The sequence below is a fragment of the Vicugna pacos genome, chromosome 5, assembly GCF_048564905.1.
Source record: "Vicugna pacos chromosome 5, VicPac4, whole genome shotgun sequence".
NCBI lineage: Eukaryota > Metazoa > Chordata > Mammalia > Artiodactyla > Camelidae > Vicugna > Vicugna pacos.
Genome location: NC_132991.1, coordinates 47,935,683 through 47,947,907, shown reverse-complemented (window position 1 = coordinate 47,947,907; position 12,225 = coordinate 47,935,683). Strand labels below are relative to the sequence as shown.

The 12,225-nt window shown below is 31.1% G+C and overlaps 1 protein-coding gene across 2 annotated transcripts in view; it reads right to left on the bottom strand.

Moving 5' to 3' along the window:
• MTX2 (metaxin 2) overlaps nt 1–12,225 on the bottom strand; it is a 66,889-nt gene that overhangs the window by 32,755 nt on the left and 21,909 nt on the right. For both annotated transcript variants that reach the window (XR_012072691.1, XM_006204893.4), the window contains exons 2-3: nt 10,013–10,060; nt 8,984–9,030 (exon numbers count right to left, since the gene is read on the bottom strand). Coding sequence is in view for 1 of the 2 variants with exons in the window: in XM_006204893.4 (XP_006204955.1) it covers nt 8,984–9,030; nt 10,013–10,060 (95 nt within the window). In the remaining variant the exon portion in view is untranslated. The remainder of the gene's footprint in view (nt 1–8,983; nt 9,031–10,012; nt 10,061–12,225) is intronic.

The following is a 12,225-nucleotide window of genomic DNA, read 5'->3' as shown; positions in this document are numbered from 1 at the left end:
CTCCTCCAGAATATAAGCTCCATTAGCACACGATCACCATGCTTACCTTGTTCACTACTTTATTCTCAGCACACCATAGGTTCTCTTTATAAATATGCCACAGATATTTATAATAATAAATATAAGCATACCTAAGTTCATAGAAAACTAGTAAGCTACAACAAAGATCAGCATTTTGTTATCTTATAGTACCAAAGCTCACTGCATTTAAAAGATCAATGTAACTCCTGTTAAATTCAGAGGTATTTAAACAGATGATGTTTTAGAAAAATGATAACAAGAATTCAACTTTTTAAAAAATTAGTTACGCAGAAATCAACAGAAACCAAAATTCAACTAGCAGAAAAAGCTTTAAATACAGCAAATTTGTTACCAAAAACATGAAATGCTATTGAAAGCACATACGAAACAGATCACATCAGAGAACAGAACCTTCCTTATTAACACAACTCTCACCTTAATACCACTCTTGGAATATCTGACTCAATTTTAGATACATCAATATCTGACAGCTTCAGAAAAAAGTCAAGATTAGAAAGAAAGCATCAAAAAGGATAATCAGAATAGGAAAAGATACAAGCTTTCCCCCAAGAGAATTAAATATAAATAAAAGTAAACTGTAGGGTCAAAATTAAGTAGAAGAGTTATAAAACAGTCAAAGTGCAGAAAGAATAATTCTTATAACCCAAGAATCTAATACAATACCAGTTACATAGCTGACACTCAATGAACAACTTGGGAGAAATGACAAGAAACTTAACTTTTTTCCTGAGTCCTTATAATGAGTGCTGTGAACTTTTGTGATTTACAGATAAAATAAACATTCCCAACTGAGGAAAATAACAATTACAACGCCAACAAAAAAAAACTACCTCTTAATTTAAAATTATTAGGATAAACTAAATAGTAGGTGGTAGCAATATAAAATGTACTCATTTCATTTTAATAAACTAATGCAACTCAATATTGAATCATTTACCAATGAGCAGCATCAACTTTCTTTTCTTTATTCCAAAAACAAAATGAACATTTGCCTTTAAGTTAAATATGTAACAATATTCTTTAATTGCAGTTAAGTAATAAAATCAACATTGCTTGCCAATAAAACTTAAAATAACTCAAAATTTAAAAGAATTTTTCTTAAGTTTTTAAAAGATTGGGTGCTTTACATTGATTAACACTGTGGAATTGAAGGTATCATAAACATGGCTTCTAAATGTATGTAAAGCACATTAACAAAATTATCCAAATTCAGATAGAGAACAATCCATTTTCAGTCCAACCATTACCAGCTATCCTTAGCCAGCAGACTTCAGGTTTTCTTCTTTAGGACAAAGCTTCTATTCATTTCATAATTAAATTTGAAATATTTAGGTAAGAACTCACTAAGGACTATTATAAAGCATGCAAATACCATTTTCAGGGCACAAAATGAAAATGGTTCTGAATTTTAATTCATATCTTGCTTTACCAGGACACAAAAGAAAATCTGTGACAACAACTGAAGAATTATTTTCCACCTTTCTAAAGAGACATGTTTTAAAATTAAAAACCATGAACAAATCTATCTACAAAATAATTCATTTTTCATATCAAACAGCTGCAGACCCTGTAATTGAAATAATGTATCTAAGGTTACAAATGAAAAGTGTTAGATATCATTCTTGAAGTGACAGATTAAGTTCCTAATCCAGTTAAAGTAATAGCCATATTTGTAGTTTAACATAAATTAAGACCTTAATTATATTTGTAACTATTTTAAACAAAATAACAAATTCCTTTGTACCTGGGAATGTAATTTATAGCAAAGCCAGGTTCATTTTCCAAACCAATCTATTTCACACTGCAGAAGTACTCTGGTATAATGGTATAATGTAATTCTTATTGTAGAGTGTTGAAAGAGTAGATTCACTAAAAGCACAGAAGAGGTTTGAAGATAAATGAAGATGCTATTCATTCAAGGGTAATTTCATCTTAGAACCATATGAAAGATGTTTCGCTCACATAGGGTAGTGTATGGCCTCAAATTTAAGTGTATTTTCAGCTCAAATATAATGCTGCTAGATCGATTATGTTGATATTGTATATCTAATAATGAAGAATTTTAGCCTTTTTCTGTTTAAAAAATAGACTGTCATTTTTTTCATCTTACTGCTGTCTTTATTATTCTGTTTAACAGCAACAACAAATTCTTAGATTCTGCTTGCTATTGACTCTTTAAACAGAAAAGTATACAGTTGATATTCTAACATCCAATCTCTCAGAACTACAGAAGTGTGAATTTTTGCTAAGTTAAATGCATATTTATATTAGCAAACCACTACCCTGTATAACCACTTTACATTATTTCACTAATTAGTAAAAATGACAACTCTAATAGCTACCTAATTTTATTTTGAAAATACTTCATTTTCCCAAATCCTATAAGACTAATTTAAATGTTTTATATACATCATACCATTTATGTGTTGAGGGATTAACATTAATACTGAGAATTTTTTTAATCTGCCAAATTCTATTTGCAATGTAAGTTCACAGTTGTCTTTTCTAAAGATCACATTTTATACATTTAAATCATTTGAGGTGTTATAAGCATGTATCACCAAATTGCTTTATAATACTTCCAGTTTTGAGTTAAGAATATTTCTTTTTTTTCCAATTTTTTACACTTTTATTAACACACAAAAAAAATAACATTCAAACACAGAGAAAATTAAGTAACTTTGGAAGCAAAGCTCGTAACTTTCTGCTTACATACAAGTGACAATTTTGGGCTGTTGGCACAAAAAAATAACATTCATAAAGCTCTTACTACTATATATCAAACATAAGTTAAAATCATAGAGGGAAGGGCATAGCTGAGTGGTAAAGCACATACCTAGCATGCACATGGTCCTGGGTTCAATCCCCAGTACCTCTATCAAAATAAATAAATACCTAATTACCTCCCTCAAAACAAAAAACAACAAAACAAAACAAATTTTTTTAAATAGTCATAGGCACTAGTTTATCAAGTTCACATTTTGTCTGTAAGACTAACCACAGTGAATCCTTAGATTTTCCCAAACACAAACACTGGCAATACACAACGGCTTTCTAGTAAAAAGGCAATTTTTCTCTTTAGGAAACTAAAAGGTAATGTAATATAGCACATTCAATCTGAAAAATTTAAATTCAGTGACATCAAGGAAACATCTATCTACAGCCTCCATTTTGCTCATTTTAGAATACTGAAAAGGATCCACTAAATTCTCTTTACCCCTTAGCTTTCCTTCCCCTGATCATGAAAGTGAACACAGAAGCCTCATTTTGAAGAAAATGATGAAAGTGGAAGGAATAAACATACTTAAAAAAGCTAAAATTTTACATTTTAAAAACTTTAAAAAACTTATATCAATTTTAAAGTTTTGTCTATAGTATAATATTCTATTAATTCTCTATTAAAATATATCTACTGATACCTTCCTACTCGTATTTATATCAGGTTTAAAGTGCCACTTAGAAATTGCATACAGCCATGAACAAGTTGTTTAAAGCAAAAAATGTCTCAAACCAAACTAAAAATTCAGAATAATTTCCTCTAAAATTCTGCAGGTAAGTTGTACACTGTGACAGAATCTGAATGACATGTCAAGTTTACAGCAGCTACATTTCATAATCACAGTTTTTCTTCCATGCAACAACTGACCTGCAGTCCCAAAGGAAGGAGAGATACTCCTCTCTTCTGCTCTTCCTCAATCGCTACATTAGGATATTACCATTTAACCTCAAATTAGTATGTCCCCCTAAAAAGCATCATTTTGCTAAAAGAAAAAAGCAAAGGTCAGCTAACTTTTTATCAGCAGATCTGACATGTTAGTGTTCATGGCCCAGGATTAATGGGGCCTATAAAAATGTGGACTTTTTTTTAATGATAAAACATGCTCAAGAGAAAGAAAATAGTTTTCTTCTGTTGTCTTCCCTTTCACTTTCAAAGATTAAGTATTTATTCACAAAGGATAGGAAAGAATAAGAATATTAAATGGAATAAGAACATTTCCCTTAACCTGAGCTTAAATGTTATTCTTACCTGAAGGAAGTAAAAACAGAAATAAAAAGATTATTCTTTCATGCAGCATTCTAATAATCATCAATTTGAGATACCCTCTAAAAACTAAATTCAATAACTAAACTTTTACAATATTTAGATTAAGCCACACAAGAAAGGAAAACATTTAAATTGACTTCATAAATACTAACCAAAATCCTTTCTAAAACTTACTAGAAAGTAACATTTTATTATACAGATATTCACAAAATATGTATGTCTTCAAAGTAAAAATAGGTACTAATTCAGCATTCAACATCATCTTGTAGTTCTATTCCTTGCACTTTTTACAAAAGAATTTCCCACTTATTACCTAACTTGAGCTTCACAATAACTCCTAACATAGGTAAGACTGCTTTATCACATTTCAAAGATCCAAAAGCTGAATATGTCTATCTTTCACATCTTAATGTAAACTATAAATTATAAAGATGCAATTTGCTAGGAAATGTCAGAAATAATTTTTGAATTAAATGTCTACTTATTTTTGGATAAAACTCCAAAGCTGTTATCACTGGACTGGACTGATACGCAGCAAACTATTACAAGTGTGGATCCTCAACTCAGGCTCCCTGGGTTTGCGTTCCAGCTCTGTCAAGTACTAATTATATAAGTTTGGGCCAATCGCTTAACCTGCCTGCCTCAACTTCCTAATCAGTAAAATGGGAATAATAACACTACCTACTTCATATGGTTGCTTTGTATAAGAATTATCTATGATACCTAAAGTACATATAACAAATCCTGGCACAAGGAATAAGTGCTGTGTAAATTTTAGCTATAGTTATTATTATTGTTCTTAATAATAGTATCTGCAGAATAGGGATTATAATAGCACCTACTTCATACAGTATTGTAAGGATTAAATGAATTCATAAGAATTAAGTGCTCAGCACAGTGATGAGCACATAGTAAGCACTCAACCAATGCTGTTGGTGCCTGTTTACCGCCACAATTGTGGGTTCTATGATCTTGGGCAGAGCTTTCCTGAGTTTCAGTTTCCACATCTTTAAAATGAGCTTATTAATAGTACCCTATAGTAGGGCTATGGTAAGGATTGAATGAGATACTTCACATAAAAGCTCTCAACAGAGTGCCTTATACAATAAAAGCACTCAATGAATACTCAATTTTTAAAAACCATATTCAGTATTATTAAAATAACATTTTACTTGAATTAAAGCATTCTGTATTAACATCTTTTAGGTATGGAATGAAAAAATACATTATAAAAATTATTAATGCTCATACAGATTCAAATCTGTCCAAAAACAATTTTTACACGTGACATTTATTTTAATTACTTTGGTGTTTTTTAGGCATTACAAAGCCTGCCAGCTTCCATTCCTCCTGTTGACCCTGACTATGTGTACTTCTGTCAAAGAACCAGGAGAGGAAGAAATGATAACCAATATTCATTGCATATTGACAACAGGATTTTTCTAAGTGCTTTAATTTATATATATATTTTACATATTTTTAACACGTTCAATTCTCCTGACACCCAACAGGATAGCTTCTATTATATCTCCATTTTACAGATGAGGAAACTTGAAACAAAGAGTAATGTTTAAGGTATTTGGAATAGAGACCAAACGTCCATTTTATTTGTGGAAACTGCTATAAAGACAACATACACTGAATCAGTTAATACATAAACTTCTTGAAGAAAAATCAAGTAAAACATATTCTGCAGAAACTTTGAAGTTCACATGTATTTGCTCATAATGTATTTCTAGATGTGTGCTGTCCAATACAAGAGCCACCAGCTACATATGGCTACTGAATACCTGAAATATGGCTAGGACAATTTGAGATGTGCTGTAAGTGTAAAATACGTATCAGATTTTGAACTTAATATAAAAAAAGGTAAAACATCCCATTAATAAATTTTGTATTGATTACACATTAAAATGACAATATTTGATAACATTAAATGAAATATATTATTAAAATTAACTTCACTTGTTTCTATTTCTTTCAATGGGGCTACTACAGATTTCTCTCCCTCATGTTTGTGTATGTATAATACTGTGTGTGTGTGCACACTGCTATATATATATATATATATACATATACATACACACCACTCATGAGAACCAGAGGAACACACTACTGTAATACTTCCCGATACTGGACATACAAGATTATTATATGACCAGGCAAACACTTCAGGTAATACCAATAGTTTGTGGATGAAGGAAGAAAAGCAAATCTAAGAGGAAATAACAGCCATGGGGGGAAAAATTATTGTTTTAAACTGAAATCATTAAAAAAAAATTACTTGGTTCCAGGGATATAATAAATTCCAAGTCCACGTGGTAAGTAAAATTTAAATTTCCTGATGGCTTAATTGGTAGACTATTAAAATATTTGATGCTTGATATCTGGCATCTTCTAGAAAATACCAAGTTTATAGATACCTGTCACATTGTTTTGAACAATTTTATACATTTAACTGATTCTTCTAAATGGATACTGGTCCACTATATAGAAGAAAATTACTCCATAAAGTTTATATCAGATATCTGGAAGTCACATTTATAGTCATGGCTACTATCAGCTGTCAAGTCAAAGAATATTGAAGAAAACCAGGAATTTTTAATATATGCTGGTTAATTTATCATCTAAGTGACATATGTAGGATAACAAAAAAATTAAAAGTTAAGCAGTAGTCTGCGTTTTAAAAGGTTCTTTTTTTCTGGTTTAATTGCAACTATGATCTGAAATGCCACAGTGAGAGCAAACTAACAGGAACAATAAAACCAGAATTACTAAATCAGGTACACAGTAAGATTTCTTTTCTCTTCCCTTCACTGGATTATCTAAAATGTTAATTTTTTTGGTTTTAATTTTTTTAACAATAATATACTGATATCTTGGTTTGTGCTGAAAACTAGTTAAACCATCTATTCTAGGGATTTCTCAACATTGACACCATTTACATTTGGGACCAGATAATTCTTTGCTGTGGAGGGACTGTCTCATGCACTGTAAGATACTGAACAGCATCCCTGATGTCTATCCAACAGATGCCAAAAGCAGCCTCCGTAACAGTTATGACAATCAAAAATGTCTAAACACTGTCAGATGTCCTCAGTAGGGTAGAAATCTCCCTCAGTTAAGAACCACTGGTCTATTCTTACCCAAAATAACTTTCTTATTTGGTGAAAATTACTTCAGTATTTTCTACTCTACTATTCTTTAGTTTTAGAGGCTCTTCATGGGGGATCCCCAGATAGCTCCAGCAAGGAGATCAGTAAACCACATGCAGAATAGCCTGGGTATGTTTATACTTGTGTGTGCACTGGAATGTTTTCTGGAGAAATATTCCATAGCTTTCATCAGATCCTGAAAGAGTTATCCTAAAAATGACAACTAAAAAAGGGTTAAGAACTAGTGTTTCAACTAAAATTTTCACTGTGCCCCGAAGCTATCTTTTCAAAAATATAAAGATTGAAGACATTGTTTTATATACAGCAAAAAATTTACTTGTGCTATTGGTTACCAAGCAAGATTGTTTCTACCACACTTACAAACCCTTCATTCAACAAATATTTACTAAGTACATTTTATATGCTAAGCACTATGTCATTTGTATTTGAAAACTAAATTTAAATTCCATCTCCTTTACAAAAAAAAAAAAAGCAGCAGCATGAAGTCCACATTTGTTAAATATAACCAACTAAGAATTTCTCCTTCTCAAAAGTTAACATAAGAAAGAAAATAGACTAGTTATAATACTAGTGCCTGAAGATAAAATAAAGGTAAGTAAATAAAATAAACATAATTTATATTCTTGGTAAAAAATATAAAATAAATCTTCTAAAAGAAAGAAATTTAGAGATAACACATACAAATAAATTATTGTCCAGACACATTTCTTTCCATCTTTTCCTTCTTTCCCTGCGTTAAACAAAATTAAAATTTACTGAATGACATACTATGTATCAGGCATAGTTACTATGCCCATAGGATATCAAGTTAAAATTAATTTTTAATTTTTTTAAATTAAAAAAAAAAGAGATGACCTAGAACATGAGATGATGATCATGCCTAGGATACAGCAAAAGCAGTCCCTTTTCTTCCTTTCCTTTCTGTCCTCAAGAAGCTCACAGTCTCATCTCCAACAAATGCCACGTCTTAAATTTCTCTTTTAAGGTATCTTTTAGGTGCTGTGCAATAGAATCCTTTGTGATTCAAACTGTGTAAGCTAACCAAATAGCAGCTAAATATCTAAAATGTTTGAATAATTATAATTCTATAATCTACATAAACGTTTCTTTTTTTTTTTAAGCAAACAATCCCCAAATATCCTATTTTTCCTATAGTGCAGTTTAAAGTTTATAGGGCCACTAATCTTTTGGAATACACAACTGTGACACACAACTTGAAGAGCTATTATACTCAATAAGTGGTCTGGGGATAACAGATACTAATGTAATCAATAAATATATAAGAAATGGCTGGAAAAGGACATGTCTGCTTCATGATTACCAAACGGATTAAGGCTAGAATGAGTACAACGAGAAGATGATGCTTAAAAATATGTGGTGAATAAATCTTTACAAATAAGTTAGAAAACAGTTTTGTGCCCTTAAATAAACATACCACCCCAAATAATCAATACCATCGTATCTAGCCAAAAGTAAAACAATTAATAAAGAAAGAGACTGCTCCTATAACATAAATGACATTTATGAAAAGAATATTTTTATGTTTATTTTATATACTCACAATTATCTGAATAATATTACATAATAAAATTACACTTCACAGAAGAGACGTTATATTGATAGTGATAAATTGCACAAAAATTTCTAAATTTGAAGTATCAGATTGGAGAAGGAAAAAAAAACTGCAACTCAAAAAAAATTATATTATTTACATATTTACCTGCACAGCAAGAGAAGCTGCATTGTCAGAAAGCAAAATTTGCTCCCCTGTGGAAATATAATGAAAGGTTTGTGTCAAAAGGATGATTGGTAAACAAGTAAATACACTTACAAATGTTTTTATTTTTAAATACTATTCCTATTTCTAAAAAGAAAATGTCATCATGAAGTCCTATACTAATGCTATTGCAAAATTACAATTTTGATTAAATTATCATAGTGTATAAATAGCAAGGAAACAAGACTATTTCCGCTAAAACTATTTGATCACTTCCTATATCTTACCAACAATACATAATTAAAATCGCTCACTTAAAAACAAATTTGTTTTTCAAGTTTTCAAGAAATACTCCTCTTCTTTTCATTAAAATTAAGTAAAATAGTATCTCTGCTCAAACCTCTTTAGTTAAAAGTAAAAGCATTCAAAATCATATAAAACTGGCTTACAGTTAATACTGCACAGTGTGTCCAGGTCTGTCACACAAAAGAAAGATGACAAGTTCTCTGTAATAAAAATTCCATGCTTAGAAGACTAGGGCCGCTGCCTATTAGTCTTCATTACTTTGCAGTCTTCTGACAACTGTAGCAGGCTGCTGAGCCCCAAATGGGGTCCATAATGTGATCTGATGATATATGAAGAGCTGCTAAAGGGAGCCTGAACCATCCTAGCCTATACATTTTAACAGTTCCTTTTTACTGAGAGCCCACTTTACCACAAGACTTCAAAAATCTGCTGTGTCAGCTATTGGTGCAGTAAATCTGCCAACTTCTCCAGCAACCACATCATTTTACACTGCCTACAACAGCCAATATAATGAGTCAATAATAAACTAAGGACCTTATAGGCCATGATTAGTTGGTTTATACTGGCAGACACAAGTTTAGATAAAATCTCCTAGACAAATTATATAAGGGAATCCCTTCTTTATGTTTTATGTTCTCTTTGCAATAAATTATATTACTGAAGGGTGTTTTGGGTAATAAATATATTTTGATACAAAGCCATTTTTAATTGAAAACAAGTACCCACCTTTCAGTTGCTGATATAATGTAGCATTTTCAGGCCAAGGTTCTGCAGCTGTGGAAACAAAGCAGTGATAATTAGGCACACAGGGCAAAAATATAACCAACCAAATTAATAATCACATACATTTGCCTACAGCATTTAAAGTCAATTGCCAAGGATATCTTAAACATGCCAACTAGCCACGCTGCTTTAGAGTCTTTGGGAACTTTATAAGTAGGTTAATTTCTTTTAAATGAATATTTGGTGGCAGTTTTATTTTTTATGAGGAGGAGGTAGAAGATACCTTGCCCAATCAAAAGTGAAAATTTTAAAAATAAAACAGCCTCTATGCTATTATTCCTTTAGCCTCCTTCAAATGCAGACATATCCAAAATGTTATTCATACATAAAAAAGATACTGAATTTCAATTCACTATTTTAAAAAAGTGAAACAATATTTATCGAATTTTACTATAAATTTCTAAGAAAAATAAATTTTCAAACAGACAACACTGTATGAAAGAATCAAATATATCTGTATCAGGCTGTGTATCTTTCCTTACAAGCTGGTAGTATTTAAACATACAAGGAATCCTGTTGCAGTCTACATTTCATTGCCTTGGCCCCACCAACACCATCTCACAAAAACAAAGGGAAATAACATGACGACACAGTTAAGTACCTACCATGTGAAAAAGGCTAATTTTAGGCCTGAAGCCAGGCTTGACCCTGACTCAACCTTTCATTTAGAGAAGACTCAAGCTACAAAGAGAATATGAGCAAACTATCAGTGCTTAGAAAAGGTACTAGATCTGAATTTTGTCTAATCAACTGCACTTAAGAAGTAATGCCTCCAATGACAGAATATGTAGGATATCATTTGCTAAATTCTTCTTTGTAAAAGCCATAAAATATCACAATCACCAATTCTAACACTCTATATTTGCTCTCAGCAAGAAAATAAGTCAAATATATGAAATTTGATAATAATTGGTATTTTTTTTACTGTATTTAACACAGTCTCTGTGACATTAACAACAAATTGGTTTTTCTATATATGCTTCTAGCTGTTTTTTTAAAAAGAAATTTATACACATGAAGCATTTTTTTTCTTAAGACTGATCATTTAAAATGCATTGAAAGAGTCTTAGGAGTGGGAGGGAGGGGTGGATCTCTTAATTTGCTTTTACTTACACCTTGGAATGAAAAGAAAATCATTCTACTCTTGTTATAAATTATAAACACTACTTTTAGTTTGGTTTGGGCTACACAAAATTAAACTCATACTTAGAGATAATGCCATGAAATCATGAAGCAAATCATGGACCATACATAGCTTTGTACACTGTCATCCATAATATTACAGATCTTCTTCGATTTACCATATCCTTATAAACCCACTGTAAGTTGAAAATATCATAAGTTGAAAATGCATTTAATATATCTAACCTACCAAACGTCATAGTCTAGCCCAGCCTACCTTAAATGAGCTCAGAACACTTACATTAGCTTACAGTTGAGCAAAATAGTCTAACACAAAGCCTTTATTATAATAGTGTTGAATAGGTCATGCAATTTACTGAATACTGTACTCAAAGTGAAAAAGAGAAAGGTTTTATGGGTACAGAACGGTTGTAAGTATATCAGTTGTTTACCCTGGTGATTCCATAATTTTGTGGCTGACTGGGAGCTCTGGCTCCCTGCCACTGCCCAGCATCAAGAGAGAATCTCTTCCATATATTATTAGCCTGGGCAAAGATCAAAATTCACAATCTGAAGTACGGTTTCCACTGAAGCCGTATCGCTTTGCACTGTCATAAAGTCAAAAATTCATAAGTCAAACCATTTTAAGTTAGGGACTGCCCGTATACATATATGTAAAGATTACTGAATTTCAACTCAGAAAGCAAAAAGATAGTGAAACTAAATATTTACTATAAGTTACTACAAACTCTTTAACAGAGTAAAATTTCAGTAAGAGCCCAATTAACCTGTGTAATAATTTTTAAAATAAAAGTCAGGGAAACAAAAACAAGCTAATATCACCAAATATTCAAAAATTACCTTTTAGGATAAATTGTATGGCTAGCATACCTACAACATTTACATCTATATGAGAAACAATACAATGAGATTCAGTCGTTGTAAGATCCTACATCATCAAAAATTCAATTGTATGCATTATATGAATCTTATCAAAACAATAAAGCATTGGAAAAAATTAACAAAAATTTCAA